Raw genomic sequence first — 21,998 nt, 5'->3', positions numbered from 1 at the left:
TTGATTTATAAGTAGGAAAGTTCATTTGGAAGCTGATTCTCAACATCATATTCCATTCTACATCCAGAGAGTATTGTCCTCTGAACTTTCTGTGCTGGTGAAAATGTTGTATATCTGCAGTGCCCAACACATGTGGTTGAACACTTGAAATATGGCTGTCAGTACTAAGAACCTCAATTTTTAATTTATTTTAATTTTAATTAGCTACAGTGGCTTATGGCTACAATAGAACAGTGCAGGCCTAGCGTCTTCCCCTTACATTTGTATTGTTCTTAAGGTGCCAGGGCACATTTTTTTTCTCCATATTATGTACAAAATTTATCTGAATCCATTGTTATTTTATTAGGGCAAGTTCTCTAAGATCTTACACATTAAAAGTAGCTAACAGTATAAAAGTTAAAAATGCTAATATGAGATGGCTAGTTAGACACTTTTATCTGAGTCTTCCTTGTCCTAGGTATAATATATATGCATTTTGTATTAATTTTAATTGACTTTTAGAGTATTAACATACATAAAGAAAAACACATGGATTCTAAGTTATGTAGCTCAATGAATTTTCAAAGTGAGCATATCAAGTTATTATCACCCAAGTAAGAAAATAAAACATTGCCAGCACTCTAGAAGTATGTCTTCTCCCTCCTCCCAGCTATTATCACCTCCTCCAAAGGTGGTTTTTATCTTTTCTTTTGTCACTAATAGATTAGTTTTGCTTGGTTTTGAACTTTATTATATATGATATGTTTGTGAGATTCATCTATGTTGTGCACAGAAATGTGTTCATTTTCGTTGCTGTATGTAATAAGTCCATTATATCAATATATCACTATTTTTTGATGGATAGTAGGTTTGGGGTTTTTTTGCAGGGGAGAACTGTTATAAATAATGCTCCTATGAACATTTTTAAACCTTTCATTTGGTGAACATATGTACTCATTTCTATTAGGTACATACCTAGGAGTATAATTGCTAGGTCACAGAGTTTGCTTGTGTTTGGCCATAATAAATGGTGCTTATCTGTTTTCCAAAGTAGTTGTGCCAGTTTTCAGGCTTACCAGCAATGTAAGAAAGTTAACCGTTGTTCCACATCACTACCAACTCTAGACATTGTCAGTTCCTTTAACTGTAGCCTTCAAACTGGTATCTCATTGTGATTTTAATTTGTATTTCCCTTATGACTAATGAAGTTGAGCACCTGTTTATATTTCTTGACCATTAAATATGGCAAATATAATAATGTACCTATTTATCTTGTGCACATTTTTCTCTTTTGAGTTTTTTAAAAAATTTTGTCAGTTCTTTACTGTAATACATTTTAATAAATAGGTCATCTAGAGATAATGCCCCTACATTTGAAGTATTTCTTCTCAAAATTGTAGTATATTTATATACTCACCTTGGTACAACCTTCTCACAGCCAGAAGTTTTCATATTAGAAATAATTTAAAAAGAGACTAGGTAGTTGGGAGGTGAAAGTGAAGACAATGTAGTTGACAGAGTGAGAATGAAGATTTCGTGGAAAGCTAGAGAAAGTTAAAGTGAAATGACCTGCTTACTGGAATTGCTGCTCCACAGTGATTATATAATAATTGAGAAAGCTGAGATATTTGTAAAGAGAGCTGGCAGCCAGCTCAGATTGTTTTACTAGGTTTTGATGTTCTCTGACATGAGATTATCACAGAGGATATAAAATACTCTTTTTAAGAAATACATATAAATTTTCAAGATTAAAACCCTCGGGGTTAAGTGAGGGAATACTGTATGCCAAGACAGTAATTAATAGTGACAATTTCAGCCCAATTAGTTGGGGAGAGTATACTTTGGCAAGTTACTAAAGGAGATCATTTGAGTCAGAATGGACTTTAAGAGGCCCACAATTTATTCTACGCAACTAGTTGGATACTCTGTTGATCTAGAAATCTGTTTCTAACATGTCATTGAACTATTGCCAAGAGTTGATAGCAAACTACACTCTTAGTATATCAAATTTCATAACCATTACCTAAAATTAGATTTCTATAAGTATGCTTTTGCCATTACATATTAATCCATGGATATCAGCTATTCTGTTACTCTTTGTATGATATTAAACATTTACTAATTAGCCTTTATGATTACATAGCATTCTTTTTTACTATTATAATTGATTAGATTGATACTAAACTACTTTTTATTTTATGCCAATATGTAAAGTTTAATTTTGTGAACATTATTCAACAAAAGGAAATACCTTTTTATAATAGTTTAATTTCTACCCAAAACTGAGAATTTAGAAGGTGTGACCTTTTTTAAGAATTGTTTTTCTCATGTGAAGTCAACATTGTAAAGATAAAATCATTTCACAAATTAGAATCGTTTGAAGAATTCTTATGATGGGCAAAAAAAAACCCAGGTAGTATTAAGTGTTGCTGTTTCACATCAGGAATATAGAAATTAATTTAATCAGTGACTTCTTGTCTCCATGTCACTTTCAGTTTTTCTCATTCTCTATTATTCTCCACAGTGTTTTTCAATTTGGTATATAAACATAGAATTCTTTTATTTGGAGCTTTTGTTTCCTTTTCAGCTCAACAAGAAGATGATGAATTTGTATGTCAGATAATTTACGTCTTCTACCAGATGGTTTTCCATCAAGCCACGAGAGATGTCATAATCAAGGAAACCCGTATCCTTTCAATATTTACAATAGATAACGACATTTCACATATTCAGAAAAGATGCATCTTTGGTATTTTTTTTCTTTGCAAATGTTGAAATAATGTAGAAAACACCAACCTTTGAAATAAATTTAGAAGATGTGTTATAATATTTTTCATGGAAGCTGTTGATCCCAAATCAGTTTATTTTGTGTGCTCAACAACCTCATTTCTCCTCCATTTTTACCTTATAGTCTCCTACTCAAAAGTTTATATGCCATCTTCTCAGTTAATTAAACCTTTCTATTCTATGCCTCCCTTCTTCCTAGTAGGAGTAATTTATTTATTTTCACCTCTAAAAAATATTTTAAGATCTATTCCTATATCTGTCTTTCCCAAAAGATTTTGAGGTCCTCAAGCTCAAGGACTGGCTTGTCTTACTCATCTTTATCTATTCACAAAACTTAACATGGTACCTGACATGTGGTAAATACTTGTTTGGTCAAATGGACACATGTACCTACCTGGTTAATGTCCTTTAAAAGTAATACCTTACACTTTTTTTTTTTTTTTTTTTTTTGATGATACTGCCATTGCTAAAAACGTTGTAAAACTCCTCTGGTGTTAAAATTCAATGCCAGTATCATATGCTTTAAGTATCACCTTTGAAGGAAAATTGCTTTGTTTTTGAGGGCAAATTTAATTTCTGGAACTATATAAAGTCTTCAAGAGTCAAATCTGATGAATAACAAGTCTAATTTGAGAAATGTTCATTTTGATATAAGCAATCAAAATGTAAATATTGTTTTGCCTTAACAGCTACATTAGAGAGAGCTTCTTTTATCGTACAGTAATAACTTTTTTTTAATGTGGCTTATAAACTGGCTTTCCCAGGAAGATAAATTCCCAATATGCTTTTGAGATGTTAGATCATTGGAATAAATTAACTTTTCCCCAGCTGTATTCCATGGAACATATTCCTCAAGTGTTAACGATTGCTTAATGAAGAAAAGGTTCTGTGATAGTAAATGAATTTGGCAAATACTGAATTAAAGTTAAACAGATTTTCTTCTTGCTACAGGGTCTTCTTGGAACCTGGTTTTTTTGTTTGTTTGTTTGTTTGTTTGTTTTGAGACAGGGCCTCTCTCTGTGGTCTGGGCAGCTGGGACTATAGGTGTGCGCCACCACACCCAGCTAATTTTATTTATTTATTTATTTACCTATTTTTTGTAAAGACTAGGTCTTGCTCCTTGCTCAGGCTGGTTCTTCGAACCTTAATATGCTTTTATTGTGTTGAAAGTCTCTAAAAGGATATTTTTTATATATAATACATTTTAAACTTACATAACTGTGGAAGCCACTATGGAAAACAGTAAAATGAAAGTGTAGTTTTCCTAGGTAACTTCTTTAAAAGACAACCCCATTTACTATTTATTTCATAGAGTTTTTTGTGAGAACTAAAGAAGAATGAAGTATTTAAAGTACCTAACAAGTGCCTAGCACATAGTGAGTAAGTGTTGCTGCCTCTGCTCCGGGTATGTCTCAGTACCTTATCAATCTCACAGTATTAAGAGAACTTCTTTTGATTTTTCTTCTCAGCATCACTTTCCTTGCATTTTCCTCCCCCCGGAGTTCAATTTTTGTTTTATGTCATTGATTCTGGAGTCAATACTTTTTAGGTATTTATTCTGAAGAATATAATATGTTGATAATGGTGTGAATGGGAGATAAAAGATCTGCTAAGTTAAAATGTTTACAAAAGCTTCATGTCTTAAGATTGAATAAAGATGGCTGTGAAGTACTTTTGCCAGAATACCAAATTCAGAAATGTTTTGAGGTTCAAAAAAGATTTTTGTTGATGTCAGTGACATTTAAACATACCATGTTGTAACTTGTTACATATTAAAAAATATTAAATATTTCATTTTACCATAATTGTAAACATTTTATTGTGATTTTTCCCTATGAATCCAATATATTTAAACTTTAAAATAAAGAATCTATTAGGCAAGAATTCATTCCTTTTCGCATTTTTTGTTAAACAAGAAATTTGGATCAATATTATTTGATATAATTTTAAAAAGAATACTTGACTTTTGAGATGGCTAGTGTAGACTTATTTTAGATAAATATATGATGGTTATTAAGATGTTTGAAATATTAAACTGGCCTTCACCATAAATCAATCACTCAAGAATTGAGAATCTGAAATTGAGAACCAATGATGTTATAGTCGCAATATTTATGTAATCCCAACAATAGCAGTATGGGAAAATAAAATACAGTTGGCTCTCCCTATCCAGGAATTCCACGTCTACTTTTTCAACCAAGTACAGATTAAAATATTTGGAAATACATTTTTAAAATATAAAAACAATACAAATACAAAATATATAACTATAAAAACCATTTACATAGCACTTACTTTTTTTAGGTGTTATAAGTGATCTAGAGATGATATAAAGTATATGTGAGGATGGGCATAGGCTATATGCAAATACTACACCATTTTGTGTAAAGGACTTGAGCATCTGTGGATTTTGGTATATGCAGGGGGGGAGGGTCCTGGAACCAGTCCTCCCACAGATACTGAGGGATAACTGTAATCCAAATTTGTCTAGATCCTTTGAGATTCCCCTTGGGAATTTTTAAGATTTTCCAAAGAATTTTCATTTTATCTTCACAATAACCATGTGAAGTATAGAATGAGTGTCATTTATTCATGAAATAAAAATTTATTGAGTACCTATTATGTTCTCAGACCTGGGGGTGCTATGGTAAACAAAATAGACAAAGTCCTTGCCATAATGAAATTTACATTCCAGTGAAAAGAGGCAGTCAACACCATGATCTTTACAATTTTTTTAAAAATGAGTTTCAAAATACACAAATATTTTATTCTGTATGTATCTTCTACATTTTCTTTCTTCAAAAAACAGTAACACTAATAAATAGAAGACCTGGGTTAAGTCTCCTCTGTGCCACTTGCTAGTCATGAAATTGTTGATTAAATTTTTTGGCATTATAATCAGTGCTACAAAGAATGGTATTTACTTGTACATATATGCTAGAGTTTCTTAGCAGAAACATGTGGACTTTGTTTTTAAATGGTTTTAACTAAGAGCAATTGAAAGTATTAGAGATCACAACTTTCTTTTTTTCACTGCCTCTTTAGATTTCTTGAGGTTTCCTTATTGATTTGCATTTGCTTTATTCTCCCTCCTACTTATTTGCAATTTATACATTTCTTTTGGGAGGCAAACTTAAATTTCAGCATACATTCTCACCAAGTTCTACAGGAGTATATCTGTCTTTCTCCTGGTCTAATATCTGTACTTCCATTTTCCGTGTTACTTGCTGTCTAATATAATAATTTCACCTCATTTTTACAACACTTTTGTAACATCTCAGAATTAATCATATTTTAATTATTGCTTCTTAACAACAGGGCTTATTTAAAATTTACAATATGTTGACCAATTTCCTTATTTACTATGTTTTCTTGAATTCCATTGCTCTGTTCCTGAGTTGATTTTCTTTCATAATGAGGTATATTCTTTTACATGTAATGAATATTATCTATGAATAATAAAATCTGTCTTTATCTGAAAATAATTAGTTTATCTTCTTTAATAATTTAGCAGATTGCAGAATTCTAGGTTAATAGCAATTTGAAAGGACTTTTCCACTGTCTTTTGGACTGCATTGCTGCCAATGAGAACTCTGTAGTCAGTCTAATTATTGTAATCTGTCATAAAGTCAGATGACGATTTAATTTCTTTTTCTTATAAGTGACTTGGTTTTTTTGCCAGGAAAACCAAAGGAATATTCTTTTTCTTTAACATCAAGTTGTTTTACTAGAGTTTGACTTTGTGTATTATCCTTCCAAATATACAAATGTACTCTTTCCACATATAGTTTTAAGTCTTTTTTTTTTTAATTTCAAGAAAATTTTCTTGAATTATAGTTTTCTGTATTATTCTAATACTTTGGTATTTTTGGAGGAGATTTCTGTTATATTATTTCAGATCTTCTTTGCCTATCTTTAATATCTGCCATTTTGTAATCTTTTCATCTGTTTTTTAATTATGTAAGTTTTTTTCTTTTGCTTTGTATTTCTCTTCAGAGTTTATCTGTTATATTTATTCATTGTTGTGGTAAGTTTAGTTTTTGTATATTTAAAATTATTTTTAATTTTATTTTTGGTTCTTACCTGAATTATTTTTTTCCTATTTTCTAATCCTGATTTATGTTGTTTGTTTATATACTATTTTTTAATTATTTTATCTCTTTTGAAACGTTAGGTTTCAGCTTTTTCTTACGTGAAAATGTCTTATCATGTTTTTGCCTTTTTTTTCTTATAATAACTACATATAGGATTTGACTGTGATTCTTTTCTGTTACATTTTTGTATGAAATTAGTTTTCCTGAACTTTTAGGAGGGCAGGATAGATCAAGAAAGGTTTTATAGTTACACAGCTCTAGAGCTCCCTCTTCAGTTATTTTAATGATTTTCATGTTTTCAAAAATACAGTTTTATATGTTTTGATATCTACTGACTTTCTTTTTTTACCCATTTTTATCTAGATTATTCTCTTTTTTATGTCCCCAATATCTTTGTTTTTTCAACAAATGAAATATTAAATGTTTCTGGTCATCTTGTATTAATAATGTTACTTTAAAATTTGAAGTTAAATTTTCATCTAGCATTTAAATTTAGAGAAATGTGGACTTTTTTAATATGATTGAATTGCCACAATATCAAATGCAGTTTGTATCTTTAACCATTTCTATTCAGAGGCTCCAGCATATCTCATAGACCTGATGCATGATAAAAACAATGAAATCCGGAAGGTCTGTGATAATACATTAGATATTATAGCGGTAAGTATTCTTTCTACACAAAGTATAATAGACTTCATTTTTGTGAGAAAAAGACATTGAAAACCTATTTTGAACCATGCATTCAGTATAAACACAAATTTACATTTTGTTAAGATTCAGAAAATACAATGATACTAAATTTATCTTTTTAAACATTAAGTCTTTTGATTTTCAACTTTTAAGTCTATAGACTCCTTACACAAAGAGGTTTTGTACATATTCAGAGTTTAAATCTGATCTACATGTCCTCTCAGAATCACTTATTTTTCAGAGAAATTATAGCATCATAGGAGCAGGGAGTTTGAAGACAATTTTGTTCACAACTCAAGCAATCAACTTTGCGATTTGGCCATTAAATGTTTTAAATCAAATCTTGTGTCAGCTATTTTTTTAGTTATTTGATAATTTTTGTTATATATTATACATAGAATTGTTTTGTAAGTTGCTTTGGAATGATGGAAAATATAAAAATCTTAATGTTATTCATGATTTTGGAGTTTTTTGAAGGATACATGACTAGAGAGATATGATCAGAGGGATGACCTAAGTCTTGGGTTAAAGCTTGTTGACCCTGCCTGGATTTGAGCCTTGCCCAGGGCTGTGCCAGATACTAGATTATTTTGAGTATTTTTTAGCTATGGCGTATACTGCTATGCACAGCCAGCTTGCTTCCTCCTTTGAACTGGATTTGGCTCACTTTTTAAAAAGTTTATTGAATATAGCCATTCAATAGTTTAACTTAAGCTTTTTAAACAGATCAGAATAACAGTTTGAAAAATCAATTAATAACTTCATTGGAAATCTACTAAGTCAGCACTTCTGCTAGTGTTATCATTTGAAACTAGACAATCACCATTAGGAAGTTTTTGGCACTTTCCTACATTTTATTTTAGAAATTCATCTTATTTGATATCCTCTGATTTTGGATTTGACTAAGTATCTCATTACTGGTTTAGAACTAAATGGGTACATTGACATTTTTAGGTTTGATCTCTAAGTTGGAGTAAAGAAAATATTCATATTAAATCCTTGCTCTACCAAGATATTTCATACATGTAGGCCTCTGGTCACAGAGTTTATGAATATAGAATATTTAATATGCCTAGAGAACAATTTCATGGCTCATATACTATTTTTGAATAGATTACTATGTCGTTGTATGTCATGTATGTAGGATAAGAACAAGAAACTTGTTAAAGTTCCATATGTGATTATTTTACTTTAAGCAATGTGGAAAGGAGAGAGTTGTCAGTCTGTTATGCATTACCTTTAACATACTTTTTATCTACCTTTTTTTGAGGAAAGGTAGATGGAAGATAATATGCTTAGATTTATATGTTAAATGTCTTTGGTTTAGAATGTAAGTTGATAGTTCCAAAAGGACAGCTCAGTTTTATTTTATTTTATTTTATTTTTTAATTAATTAATTTATTTATTTATTTTGAGACAGAGTCTCGTTCTGTTGCCCAGGCTAGAGTGCCGTGGCATTGGCGTACCTCATAGCAACCTCAAACTCCTGGGCTCAAGCAATCCTTCTGCCTCAGCCTCCCGAGTAGCTGGGACTACAAGCACGCACCACCATGCCTGGCTAATTTTTTCTGTATATTTTTAGCTTCCCAGATCATTTCTTTCTATTTTTAGTAGAGATGGGGTCTCCCTCTTGCTCAGGCTGATCTCGAACTCCTGACCTCGAGCTATCCTCCCACCTCGGCCTCCCAGAGTGCTAGGATTACAGGCGTGAGCCACCACGCCTGGCCCAGCTCAGCTTTAATATGAAAATATTTTGTAAAAATATGAATATATTTATTATAAAATAAAAATATTTTCATTTCAAATCACTTCTAAACTCTGGGTTCAAGTCTCTCATCATAAACTGAAGTCACTCCTACCCTTTATCTCTTTTCTCTTCTAGATATTGCCCTAGCTCTCTCTTCCTTTCTAGAACCAAAGTTTTGAAAAGGTTGTCTATGTTTTACTTCCTTCATTTCCTCACTTCCCTCATCCTCTTATCAACCTATACTAATTCTGACTTCTGCTTTCATTGCTGCATTGAAATCATGCTCGCTAAGACTATCAAAGGAGAATGTGAAGTCTCTGTCCAGTTAGCGTTAGTAATAGTTTATTAGAAACCTGCCTAGACTAGAAGTGTATGATCTCTTAAGACTCTATCTCTAGATACTGATTTCCTCGTATTCTCTGCTTGACTATATTCTATAATAAGAAAAAATCTAAAAAATATAGAGAGAATGGGAATATTTGTCACTCAAAGCAATTTATCTTTAAGAAAACAAACTACCACTCAAGACAGATAATGTGGAATAATACTAGGAAAAATTAGATGCGTTCCAAGCCTTGGGGAAATAAGCCTTCCACAGTAAAGGACTTTACTGTAGAATTATGCAAATATTACACTAGTAATCATTTGTTTAATGTAGCTGGGCCCCAGGCCTCAACTGATAAATTGAAACAGATGTGTGGTGGAGGATTACATGACTTGTATTACATGACGCAATCTCTGTGACCTTATCTTTAAGTTGTTCCTTGAGTTGACTAGGTTACTTGTAGCCTGGGGAGGCAGTGAATGTTGTAGAGGCAGAGAGGAACAGGGAGGCAAGGAGAGAGGAGCCTTAATACTTGGTCCTCTAAGGAAATTATAAGTTAGTTGACCATTGCCTTTTCTCTCCATGTCTTGGGAATCATAAATGGAACACAACCTCCATATCTAATCTAGAGAGCTTCTAAAAACTAATTTAGATTTTTATCCTTCAGTACATCCTCAACTTTATTTGAAATATTTGAGAACCTCAAAAATTTTTTCCAAATTAATAAACAAAACCCTCCCCTAATATTTCTGGATTGTCAAACACTTAATACATGTGTATTGAAGTACATACTATGTGCTAAACACTAAAATAGACACTGGGACTACAAAACTCAACAACACAAAGTCCCTTGAATATAAAAGTTTACAATTTAAACTCTGGAGAGCACCAAGATACTATTATCTAAACATGTGAACTGGCCTTCCGGGAGCAGTACTACTACATGGCCCTATCAGTAGATATTCGATACTAATGGCACACTATATCTCTAGGATGTTTACAGGAAAAGGGATATAACTAGGTTCTCTGGTAAAAAACTGATGTCTGTTGTCTTTCTAGCCAGTGACAGGCCAGTTTGTGATTTGGTACTAACACAGGTTTGTATCACTGAGCATTTGAATGGTAGCTCTTCCTTTTTTAGTAACTTTAATTACGAACATGGTCAAACTATGTGTATACTAATAATTTAGAATTAATACCAAGCCCCAGTATTTTGAACTTGGGAAAAAAGTGCTTTCTTCATTATCTTCATTTTAGGACAGACAAAATTATGCATAATAAAGCTGATTTATTAAAATCATATAAACCACTAGAGGTTTAAATATAGCCTCTTCATCATTAATTGTTATGGTCTCCGCAAAGATTACCAAGAAAGTCTGTGTCAGACAGAAAAGCTGGGGTTATTAATAATCTTGCCAGGGCCGGGCACAGTGGCTCGCCCTGTTATCCCAGCACTTTGGGAGGCTGAGGTAGGAGGATCACTTGAGGCCAGGAGTTCAAAACCAGCCTGGATAATATAATGAGACCCTGTCTCTACAAAAAGTTAAAAAATTAGCTGGGCCTGGTGGTGCACACCTATAGTCCCAGCTACGTTTGAGGCTGAGGCAGGAGGATTGCGGGGGCCCAGGAGTTTGAGGTTACAATGAGCTATGATTATACCACTGCACTGCAGCCTGGGCAACAGAGCAATACTCTTTCTCAAAAAAACAAACAAAAATCTTGCTATCCAGGGAGAGCACTTTAAAAAGTATCTCACAACATCTTGGAAAGAAATTACAGGAAAGGTTTTATAGGCTTAGGATTAGGGTTAGCATTAGAACTCGGGCTTTCTAAAGTAGAATATGGGTAGGGACTAGGTATTAATGTAATGGGTAGATGATAGTCACTTTCATTTGGCATGCAGGTTGGGTATAGGCACAGAACAGTGATTTTCAAGTGAGTTGTTGACAGAAACATCTAAAAATCATTTCTTTCCAGAACAGGTAAAACTGGTTCTTGCTTGTTTTGCAGTCTTCGTAAATTTTCATTTCTCGGCGTAAGTTTGATTTTTATTTCTTAGTTCTATACTGTCTAATTGGGTTTAATGAGATAAGTTTGGTTAGCCCTCTTTTGTAGTTCGTTTTCATATTGCATTTAAAAAAGACACAAATTTAGGATATTTGCCAGCTTGTTAGAATTTAAATACACGAAATTATATATACATAAATGTATGTATGCCTGTTACTTCATTTTTTTTAAATTGGCAACAGTTGGACTTTAGTATGAAAGAAAAAAATCATTATTTCTTGCTTAACTAAATTTTATGTAGTTATATCTTTTACTTTGTGGTCAAGACTGATGGTCAACATTTGGGGGGCACTTCTATTGAGAGAGAGTTTATAAAGGCCAACAACTTTATTGTGTGTGTGTGTGTGTGTGTGTGTATCATTGGGAGAAATAATTTTCTAAGATATAAAATGCTGCTAAAGCAGCTACCACCTTAACCTTAATGAGCAACTAAATTACTCTAGACCTGCTTTAATTTAGTATGAAAAATTATATTAAATAAACCATATTACAGTCTCAATTAGGGGGCTGCCACATTAAAGGAGAAAGGAAAATCTGTTTTCCATCAGTTATGATAGAACACATAAAGCAGTTCTGTGTAGCTCTACGTTATCCTATAGTGTGTTAATCAGATACAAGGTGTGACGGAAGCCAGTGACAAAGAGTTTTCCTGATAGTGAACAGGCTCTGATAATAGGCTAGTTAAGGCTTCATAATGTTTCAGTGGTTAAGTAGTAAACAAAATGATGTTGGACTTCAAAAAGGATGGCACATTCCTTATAAAATCAAGCCATAAGTCTCTCTTGACACTTTAGAATTTATGGAGACTGAGTGCTTAAGATCATAATGTCAGGAGCTGAGATGGAAAGAAAATAAAAGACAAAGCATGTTTTCCTTTAAATAAAGGATAAACTCAAGGCTCAAAGCCAGGACATTTAGGGTGCTCTTCTCATGATAAGAAGTATTTCAAAAATGAAAGAAAAGCAACTGTATTCCTAGAGTATTTCCACAAAGGTTTGATAGATTTGATGGTGTATCTTGGCTATGATTGAGCTGTGACATCCCTGAATTCTCATAGTTATTTCCTAATATGATTGAGGGTGGGAGTAGATAATAAGAGGGGAGTAGAGATTGGGGGAGGAGTGTTAGAGGGAACTGATTTTAATTGATATATGGTGAATTTATTTAAAAATTTTTGACACTGAATATTCATTTAGAATTACTATTTAACTTTTTAAAAGAAACTCCTATACTGCCAGTATTTTTCAGTTATTTGGGATAGTTATTTCAACAGCTTTATAAAGTAATAATATTAATCATAGGTTTTTATTTATAGAATGTTAGAACTTGAATAAGTCTTACATATGTTTCATTTTACAAATGAAGAATCTGAGACCAAGAAAGATTAAAATACCTTTAGAAGGTTGCATACTTCAATTAGGAACAGAGCTAGAAACAGAACCCAGGTCTTTTGGCTCCTAGTCCAATGTTGTGTGTATTATACCGTACCATATTTTTAATATCTGTAAGTTCAGACTCAGGCTCAAAGAAGCTGACTCTGCCATGGCTATTATAAACTATATTCATTGAGGGTTCCCAGAGCACATATGGAGGATAGCTGAGGCTAGGGATTCCAGAATGATGGTCCATTGGAATATGATAAAGTTTTTACTGATTTTCACTGAAAGAGGAAAAGCATAAAAAAGGAAGAATATATGTGGATTTTTTTTGTTTATTTTGTTGTGTGTTTTTTGGGTGTTTTTTTTTTTTTTGGTAGGAGGAGATGTAAGGTTGACATGTTTTATTTTGGGAAAGTACTATACCTCTTTATTTTTATTTTGAGATTCTCTTTCTCAAATTTTTTAGTCTTCAAATGGCCCACTTTTTAGAAAACAATAGTAGACAGCAGTTGATTTACTTTTAGTATCAGTCCCCAAGATATGATTTTGTACCTTTCCTGAAATCTAAAACTTTTGAGACTACTCTTTAGCCTATTCATTTACTACACTTGCTGAATAGAATCTCAGCAGCCGTAAGATAAATATTTGATTTTTCAAGAAGTCTAGTAAAGCTTTTAAGAAACATAAATGGTCAGCACCATGTAGCAAAACAATGCTATCTCTTTTGATTCTAACTAATGTTTAATACTAAGAAAAAAGAAATCAAAATATTTAAATGAATATTGTGTTCCTCATGGCATATTTCATTCTAAGATACTTTATTTGGTAAACATTTGAAAACCTGAGGCTTCATTATCACAAACTTTATGGCACAAGTATAATATCTTAATAATGTCTCATAGTTAGCCTCTAAACTTAAAAAATACATATTTTAAAATATTTTTTCAAGGTTAGCCATTAATGTTGGAATTAAGAAAGTCAATGAAAACTGGTGGAATATATACCAATAGTTTTTGTGGTTCTATCTAGCTAAAAGTTTTATGGGTATTTTTCCTATAATTTTCAAATTTCAACAATGAAATATTACTTTTATAATCATGAATCTCCAAATATTATTTTCAGAAAGTCATGTGGAAACTCTTTAAGACTTTAAAAAGAAGAACTTAAGGCCTTGATACTGTTTGGTCAAGGTTTTTCTTTTTTTGCCGTTTTCTATCTATGATCTCTAACAAGGAGCCATATAAACTTATTAAATCCCAAGGCCGCCTCTTATGAAAACTCTGCTTGTCATTGTAATGTATTCATTGTAGTAGGATTCTATAATCATTTTTGGATCTTTTTGCAAGACATAATTTTCAATATCCTAAATAATTACACATTTGGTATAGAATAACATTCTGCCTTATATTTCCTGAGGGAAAAGTTGTTTTGCTTTTTTTTCAAAGAGCTGAAAAACAACCATAGTGTTTTCATTGTGATTGTGTAAATAGTAATGCATATGTTAATTATTACGTTAGGCATAGAAATCAAATGTATTGTTTTATAGTACAAAAATACCAAAAATTAGAATAAAAAATGTTTAAAGAAGAAAATGACAGTATAATCTGTACTGTTACTACTCTACTTTTTAGGCTTATGATGCTAAGAGATGCACTGGTTCTGTAGGATAATTCAGTCATAAACTGATAAAAGAGAGAAAGTGAACATTTTAAAGGGATGTGTTAGAATAGTCTTACAACATTTGGTGCTAGGTTCTGTGCTAACTCACTGCCTTAGAAAACCAGTTTACCAAGAGCGTACCAGAAGTTAGCTATGGAGGCTCATGGATATTTTTGGCTTGTGTGTTTAGACTTTTGTCAAATAGATTGAAAAATCTCTTTTATAACTCAGGCTTATATGTGTAAGTTCATTAATAAGAAGATTGCTTTGAGCTTGTAGGGTAACAAGAAGGCTGAAGGTACAGGGCTATTGTTTGTGAAAAAACATCTTGTTTCATATACATATCTAAATCATAGATATGTATAACATATAGATATGTATTTTGTTATTGTTAAATTACAATATAAATTCTAAAGATATATAATAAGATCTTACAAGAGGGTATAAAGTGATATCTCAAAGTAAACAGGATTTTTTTTGTGCCAACATGTCTATGTAGTTTAAGGAATGTTTTAAAATAATTACCTACCTCTATAACATTTCAGAAGTATTAGTAGGAGGCAAGTTTTACTCTTAGTGGAATAGCAAACCATATATTTTATGTGCGTCAGACACTTGACTAAATTTTAACTCCTATTCTTACACTAGGAATTAATATGATTGAAACTTAAGTTTTAACAAAATCAGATCATACATTTTTCTGTCATCTCCTTTGAATATCTCTTCAGATAATTCCGATTTTAAATTTTTCTAGCAAAATGAAATTATTTTTATGCCTCTTGCCAAGTGAAACAAGCTACTATTCTTAAAAGAAACAATAACATTCAAATTAGTTCAAGTATTTAATGTGGATTTAGTAGGATTTTTTAGTATTATAAGGCATATGCTGGAAGTTCTGATGACCTTATCTTTTAGATAAGGTCTTATCTAAACTTATCTAAACTTATCTTTTAGAAAAAAGCCAATTAGTATGGAGAATTTCTTGCCCCAAAATACCATTTTACTTTTTATTTATGCATTAAATGTTTATCTTAGTGGGTATAATAAGTTCATCTGTTCTACTGTAAGGGTATGTGATATATGATCATTCTTTGTAAATTATCTGGCCATTTCTAATATGGCAATAATATCTTTTTGCAGCTAACTTGAATTGAGCAATACATAGAACCACATATGGCACTAAAAAGTATACTTTTATATGAATTTAAAGAGATTCAAATTTATATTTAGCATTTATATTATATATTACTTTGAAGCTAATTACAGTGCCTGTATTACATAATTAGTTATCACTTAGTATTTTATTTTATTTTGGAGACCCAAAGTGAACCACCAAAATCTGTAGCCAACAAAACTTCTTGTTACAACATCTCCATGAATATTATTTTTCAGCTCCCTCTTTCCCCAGTACCCTGCCACATATGGCCCGGTCAGAGAATACAATATCTTGTATGATATGCTTACCAGATCAGAAACTACTTCCTCTCACATTATTGCTTGGTCAACATTAAAGCCCATTTACAAAAAAATCTTAGAGTTGAAAATTGACCTTGGGGGTCATTTATTATATTCTCATTCAATGAATAATCCATTCTACAGTGACCCCAACAAATATTCATTTATCCTCTGTTTAACTGCCTCCTCCACATTGCTGGCCCAAGGTTTGCAGTATTATCATAGCCACAACCAGCTGTGCTCCCTGGACCAAGTTACTTCAGTGTTCTGGGCCTCATTTTCTCATTTGTATTAATAAAATTGTGATAATTACAGTACCTATTTCAGAGAGCTGTTATTTAAATGAACAGAAATGTCTAACATTTGTTAAGGGTTCTCAGTATGTTTTCTAAATGCATTGCATGTATTATCTCATATTGTCAGAACAATTTATATGTGATCAATGATTGCATGATTGTATAAATTACCATCACAGCCAACCACTGTGACCACATCAGTAATACCAACAAAGCATAGCATTTGGATTTATTATTTATATATGAATAGTCAATGTCAAATATAGGTTAGCATCATAGATGTAACTAAGGGTAAAGATTTCCTTCAGTGTTTTAAATATCAAAATTCTATCAACTGAATAATAAATGTTTATTACTTTTAAAGTACAAGGCAATAATTAATGTTTATGATAGCTCTTAATTTTATGCAATTTAATTTTAAATAATTATATTAGGAAATAGGTTGACAACTAATGGAAGTGTTAATAGGTAACTAATAGAAAAGAAGGAAAGCTTAAAAATTTGGCGACAAAACTGCCATTAGCAATACCCCAGTCAAAAAATATCTTCTACCTTCACCAACCTCACTTGCAAGGGAGCAGCTATATATTTTCAAAAATGTACAGTATAGAACATACGATCTGACAGCTGACACTGCTATGAGATTCATTGATAATGTGAACCTAAAATTGAACAAGTAAAATCCTAACAAAAAAATTATAATAATTACATTTATTATAAAATTTCAGGGTTATTTTGTACATCCAAGAAATTTATTCTGTGAACGCAATTTTTGACTTGAGTCCTAGGTTAGGTTGAAAATTACTCAGCATTTAACTAAAATGTATATTTGGTCCACCTCTCAGTTTTTGTGAACATCTTGAGAGTGCTAATGCCCTGCATCCCTCTAACTCCTTTTAGACAGCTATAAACAAATGTGCTTAAATATTTGACAGAAGAATTTAAACTCGAGAACTCTAAGGTTAGGATGACAAAAAATATCTTCAACCTTTTTTTTTTTTCCATCTATGCTATTTTTCTACTGTACATCGTTAAGTGAATACACTAGTCAGAAGTAGCCATAACCTATGGGACTGGTAGGTAGATTGGTCAGTTCTGCCATAGCTTGTAGTAATTTGCCTGTTTGTACTTCAAAACCATTCCCCAAGAATTTCTCTGTGACAAGTGTTACAGATACACCTGTCACTGAATAAGCCACCATGTTCTTGCTCTTCAGTAGTTTCTGGTCAAAGCAAGAGATAGATATTTTAAAAAATAATTACAACTAAATATGGTAACTTTATTTCGTGGTTGGAACAAAATTCAATTCAATTCTGCTATTTCTTTCATGTAGTAAACGATTTCAGCAGTTAAATACTTCAATATTTAACAGTGCTTTTTTTTTTCCCCAGTGTCATCTAAACTAAACTAAGAAATATAGCCAAGGGTATCATTTTAATGCTAACCATCTGTCATTACTGCCACAAATACAGTTGACCCTTGAACAATGCAGAAGTTTGGGGCACTGACTTCCCCCCACACACACATTCTGTTGAAAATCTGTGTATAATTTTTTTTTTTAGAGACAGGGTCTTGGTCTGTCTCCCAGACTAGAGTACAGGCTGTTGTGCAGTGGCCTGATTATAGCTCACTGTAACCTTCACCTCCTGGGCTCAAGTGATCCTCCCACCTCAGCCTCCCAAGTTGCTGGGATTACAGGCACATACCACCTATGTCTGGCTATTCTTTTTTTTTTTTTTTTTTGGCAGAGGCAGGTTCTCTGATGCATTTCCTAGCCCAGTCTGGTCTCGAACTCCTGGCCTCAAAAGTGATCCTCCCACCTCAGACTTCTGAAGTACTGGCACTGTAGGTGTGAGCTACCACCTCTGGCTGTGTATAACTTTTGACTCCCCAAAAACTTAACTAATAGCCTACTGTTAATCAGAAGTCTTATTGATAACCTAAATGGTTGATTAATGCACATTTTATATGTTGTTTGTATTATATACTGTATTTCTACAATAAAGCTAGAGAAAAGAAAATTTTATTAAGATAATCATAAGGAAGAGAAAATATATTTACTATTCACTAAGTGGAAGTGGCTCATCATAAAAGTAAGTCTTCAATCCTCACTGTCGGCTGAGAAGAAGGAAGTAGAGGAGGGGCTGGTCTTGCTCTCTCAGGGGTAGCAGAAGCAGAAGAAAATCCACATATAAGCTCACCCTCGCAGTTCAAACTCAGGTTGTTCAAGGGTCAGTTGTAACTAGAGCCACAAGAACTTTTTGGAAGTTGAAGTCTGATTGCTCACCTAAATTCTGGAAATAGATAATATTTAAATAAGAATTTTTGAAATTTAAACTTTTTCAGTATTTGCCATTGTCATTAGTGGTTAATAATCCAAACAGAAACTTCTTTATGTATTTAATTGCTTTTTGTTGGCTAATATATAAAATAATTCTGAATGGGTATTTTTAATGTTCCCTCCAGCCCAAAGAAAGGCCCTCAAAATTCTCCTCTCATGAAATAAAAGTATGGCTATCTGAGTGCCAATAGTCAACATAACAGTTAACTATTTGTTTCAACAGGAATATGATGAAGAATGGGCTAAGAAAATTCAGAGTGAAAAGTTTCGCTGGCACAACTCTCAGTGGCTAGAGATGGTAGAGAGTCGTCAGATGGATGAGAGTGAGCAGTACTTGTATGGGGATGATCGAATTGAGCCATACATCCATGAAGGAGATATTCTCGAAAGACCTGACCTTTTCTACAACTCAGGTAAGGTGATAACCAAAGCAAAAATAAGCGATTTTGGTCTGCCAACTTTGCACGTTCCCAAGCTTTGTAAGTGCTTCTTGTAGTATGTAAATGGTCTTCTGCTAACTATTTCAGATGTAACATCTATACATAACAGGCAAACCTATGAACTCACCATTAATTTTTTCCATGTTAGTCTTTGATGTAATCTCTATAAAAAATGGCTGTGGCCAGGAAAATTAATTGCTCTTAGAAGAAGTTTATTACTTGCCAGAATATGTTAACTTAAACTAACAACTTCAAGATTTCTGACTTCTGTTAAAAAATATAATCATTTTCTTTATTCTGCATTTATTAAACATATAATTTATCACTTTATGTTTTGTTTTCCAATCTATTTAATCTTAACAGTTTAATTTTGTCATGGTTTTGCTTTAGTTTCAAACTATTTGGTGACTGCTGGGAAGATTTAGACACTTTATAGTAATAGCATTTTCCTTCTAAACTCTGCTAGCATTTTCAGAACCAAGTATGATAGTACATGCCTATAGTCCCAACTAGTCAGGAGGCTGAGGTAGGAGGATCACTTGAGCGTAGGAATTCAGATCTAGCCTGGACAACATAGAGAGACTCTATCTCTTTAAAACAACAACAACAACAACAACAAAGAAACTCTGCTAGCATTTTCAAGGTAAAATTTAATATTTACATAAATTTTACATATATTATAACCTTGTTGATTCTGCAATGCTGCCTTTTTCCAGGGATGAGTTTGTCACAAAGATTGGTAAATTTTTGCATATTCTGGCTTTTAATGTTTCCTACTGTTGCCAATATTAATATCGCTTCATTGAAGTCATTTAGTTGAGGAAAGGAAAAAGAGGATTTCTGATTAAGATCTGTCACAAGCTGGAAATAAAAAGCATTAAAGTAATTATATCTGAATTAATGGCTCACCTTTTTTTCCTACTGTGTATTTTTACTATGTATTTATTAAGTGTTTTCAATATAAGTTTTCTAAAAGCATGTATTGTCTCATCAAAACAATTTGTATGCGATCAATGATTGATTCCGTAAATTAACATCACGTCTGATCACTGTACCCACATTAGTAATACCATTCACATATTCATTCATGTGTTTTCTTAATTGTGTATTGTGCAGATTTTCCATAGGTACTATGTATTATTTTTATATTTGGTATAAATACTTGATCTTGGAAAACATATGCTTTACTTTGAAAATTAAATAGATTTCTTCCTAACTGAACTTTACAGTAGTTATGAAATGCTGCTTTGTGTTTCAAACCAGATGGAGTAGATCATTAATTTCAACCAACCAGAATTTCTTAGTTCAGTAATGGCAAGCAGCTGTTCCTTACATGTTCAGTATTCATGAACTAAGATGATGTAAAATATATATGATATTCCTGGAATCAAATTTCTTGCTTTGAAGGTTGATAGCTACCTTTCAGCGTGAATCAATTACCAGTTTCCAAAACTGAATAAAACTATTAACCAACTTTGTTGTTTTAATACAATTAAAATTTCAGAACAGAGTTCTAAAAAGTTATACCACATTTCCAAAATTAGTTCATTTAAATTAATCTCTTAAATGAAAATCCTAAATATTTTTGTGAAATACTTTATAATTAAAATGTATAACTAATGCTTTTGTGAGAAAGTTGAACTATGGATATTTGTATACTGTAACTTAGAAACAGCAGCAGCTGATGGAAAAATAAAAGTATTTGAGGGGTGTAATATTATTGTTAAGTATCTTTGTAGTTTTTTTTTTAATACCTATAGCCTGATGATATGATAGACATTTGATGGTGGAAATTACATGCTGTGAGTTTAAAGATACAGTTCTTATAGCAAGCTGTCTATATTTTTTTAGTTTAAGAATTTTTTACCTAGTTCATTTTCCATGAATAGTCCATGGACTAAATGAATCTCAGTAGCATTTCTTGATATGTCTCATGTAAATCTAGAAATGTCAGCTTCTGTTCATTTATTATATGCAATTCTGTCTTCAGAAACGTCAGATAAATTTATAGTATTGCAGATTTGTTTGAATACTTGAGCCATCTTATTAAGCCTCTGGGTCTCCATGAAAGTTTACGCTGCTTACAATAAAAGCAGCTTTAGAGGTTTTTCAGCTAGAGGTTAAACTAAATGGCCTTAATTCCCTGAGTCTTATCTTTTACTTTAAAATGAAATGACATTTGCTACTTCCTAGTCATTAATATCACCCTCTATATTTTCAAACTATTAAATATTAGTAAAATATATCTGTTTTATGTATCCCTTGCTTTTTTAAAAAAAAATCTTAGTGTTGTCATGAAATAGGAAACTCGCATCTCCTTTAGTCATAGTATTTTTAGAGTCTAAAATTATTATGATTGTAATTACTGATTAATTTCCTTTGCTGTCATAAAAATAAAGCTATATTGCTACTACACATTTTTTAGATAATATTTTTTCTTTTTTCATTGTTCTTCGTTAATTGTGATGAATCTTATTCTTAGTATATGAATATATTCCTGGAATGTGAAGCTTAAGATGGTTTGTTTCTATCTCAGAATCATTATAAAAACCATAGTTTTTATTTACCTGTATGTTTCTGTAATGTGTCTTATCAAGTATAGCCAAATAAATTAAGATTTGTCATGTTAGTTATTTTTCTCATTTTCTGCATTATTGGCATCTATTTTCTCCTGCACAGTCACAGTTTTACTTTTTGCTAGTTCAACAAGGATCCCAATATTATATTTCATTTGACTTT

At 32.0% G+C, this 21,998-nt stretch overlaps 1 protein-coding gene across 2 annotated transcripts in view; it reads left to right on the top strand.

Moving 5' to 3' along the window:
* KIFAP3 (kinesin associated protein 3) overlaps positions 1–21,998 on the top strand; it is a 139,363-nt gene that overhangs the window by 82,807 nt on the left and 34,558 nt on the right. For both annotated transcript variants that reach the window (XM_069478326.1, XM_069478324.1), the window contains 3 exons: positions 2,567–2,665; positions 7,435–7,520; positions 19,043–19,232. In XM_069478326.1, the coding sequence (XP_069334427.1) occupies positions 2,567–2,665; positions 7,435–7,520; positions 19,043–19,232 (375 nt within the window). The remainder of the gene's footprint in view (positions 1–2,566; positions 2,666–7,434; positions 7,521–19,042; positions 19,233–21,998) is intronic.

The sequence above is a fragment of the Eulemur rufifrons genome, chromosome 8 (genome assembly GCF_041146395.1).
Source record: "Eulemur rufifrons isolate Redbay chromosome 8, OSU_ERuf_1, whole genome shotgun sequence".
NCBI classification, from domain to species: Eukaryota; Metazoa; Chordata; class Mammalia; order Primates; family Lemuridae; genus Eulemur; species Eulemur rufifrons.
The sequence above is the reverse complement of the archived record's forward strand: the minus strand, read 5'-3'. Positions and strand labels throughout refer to the sequence as shown.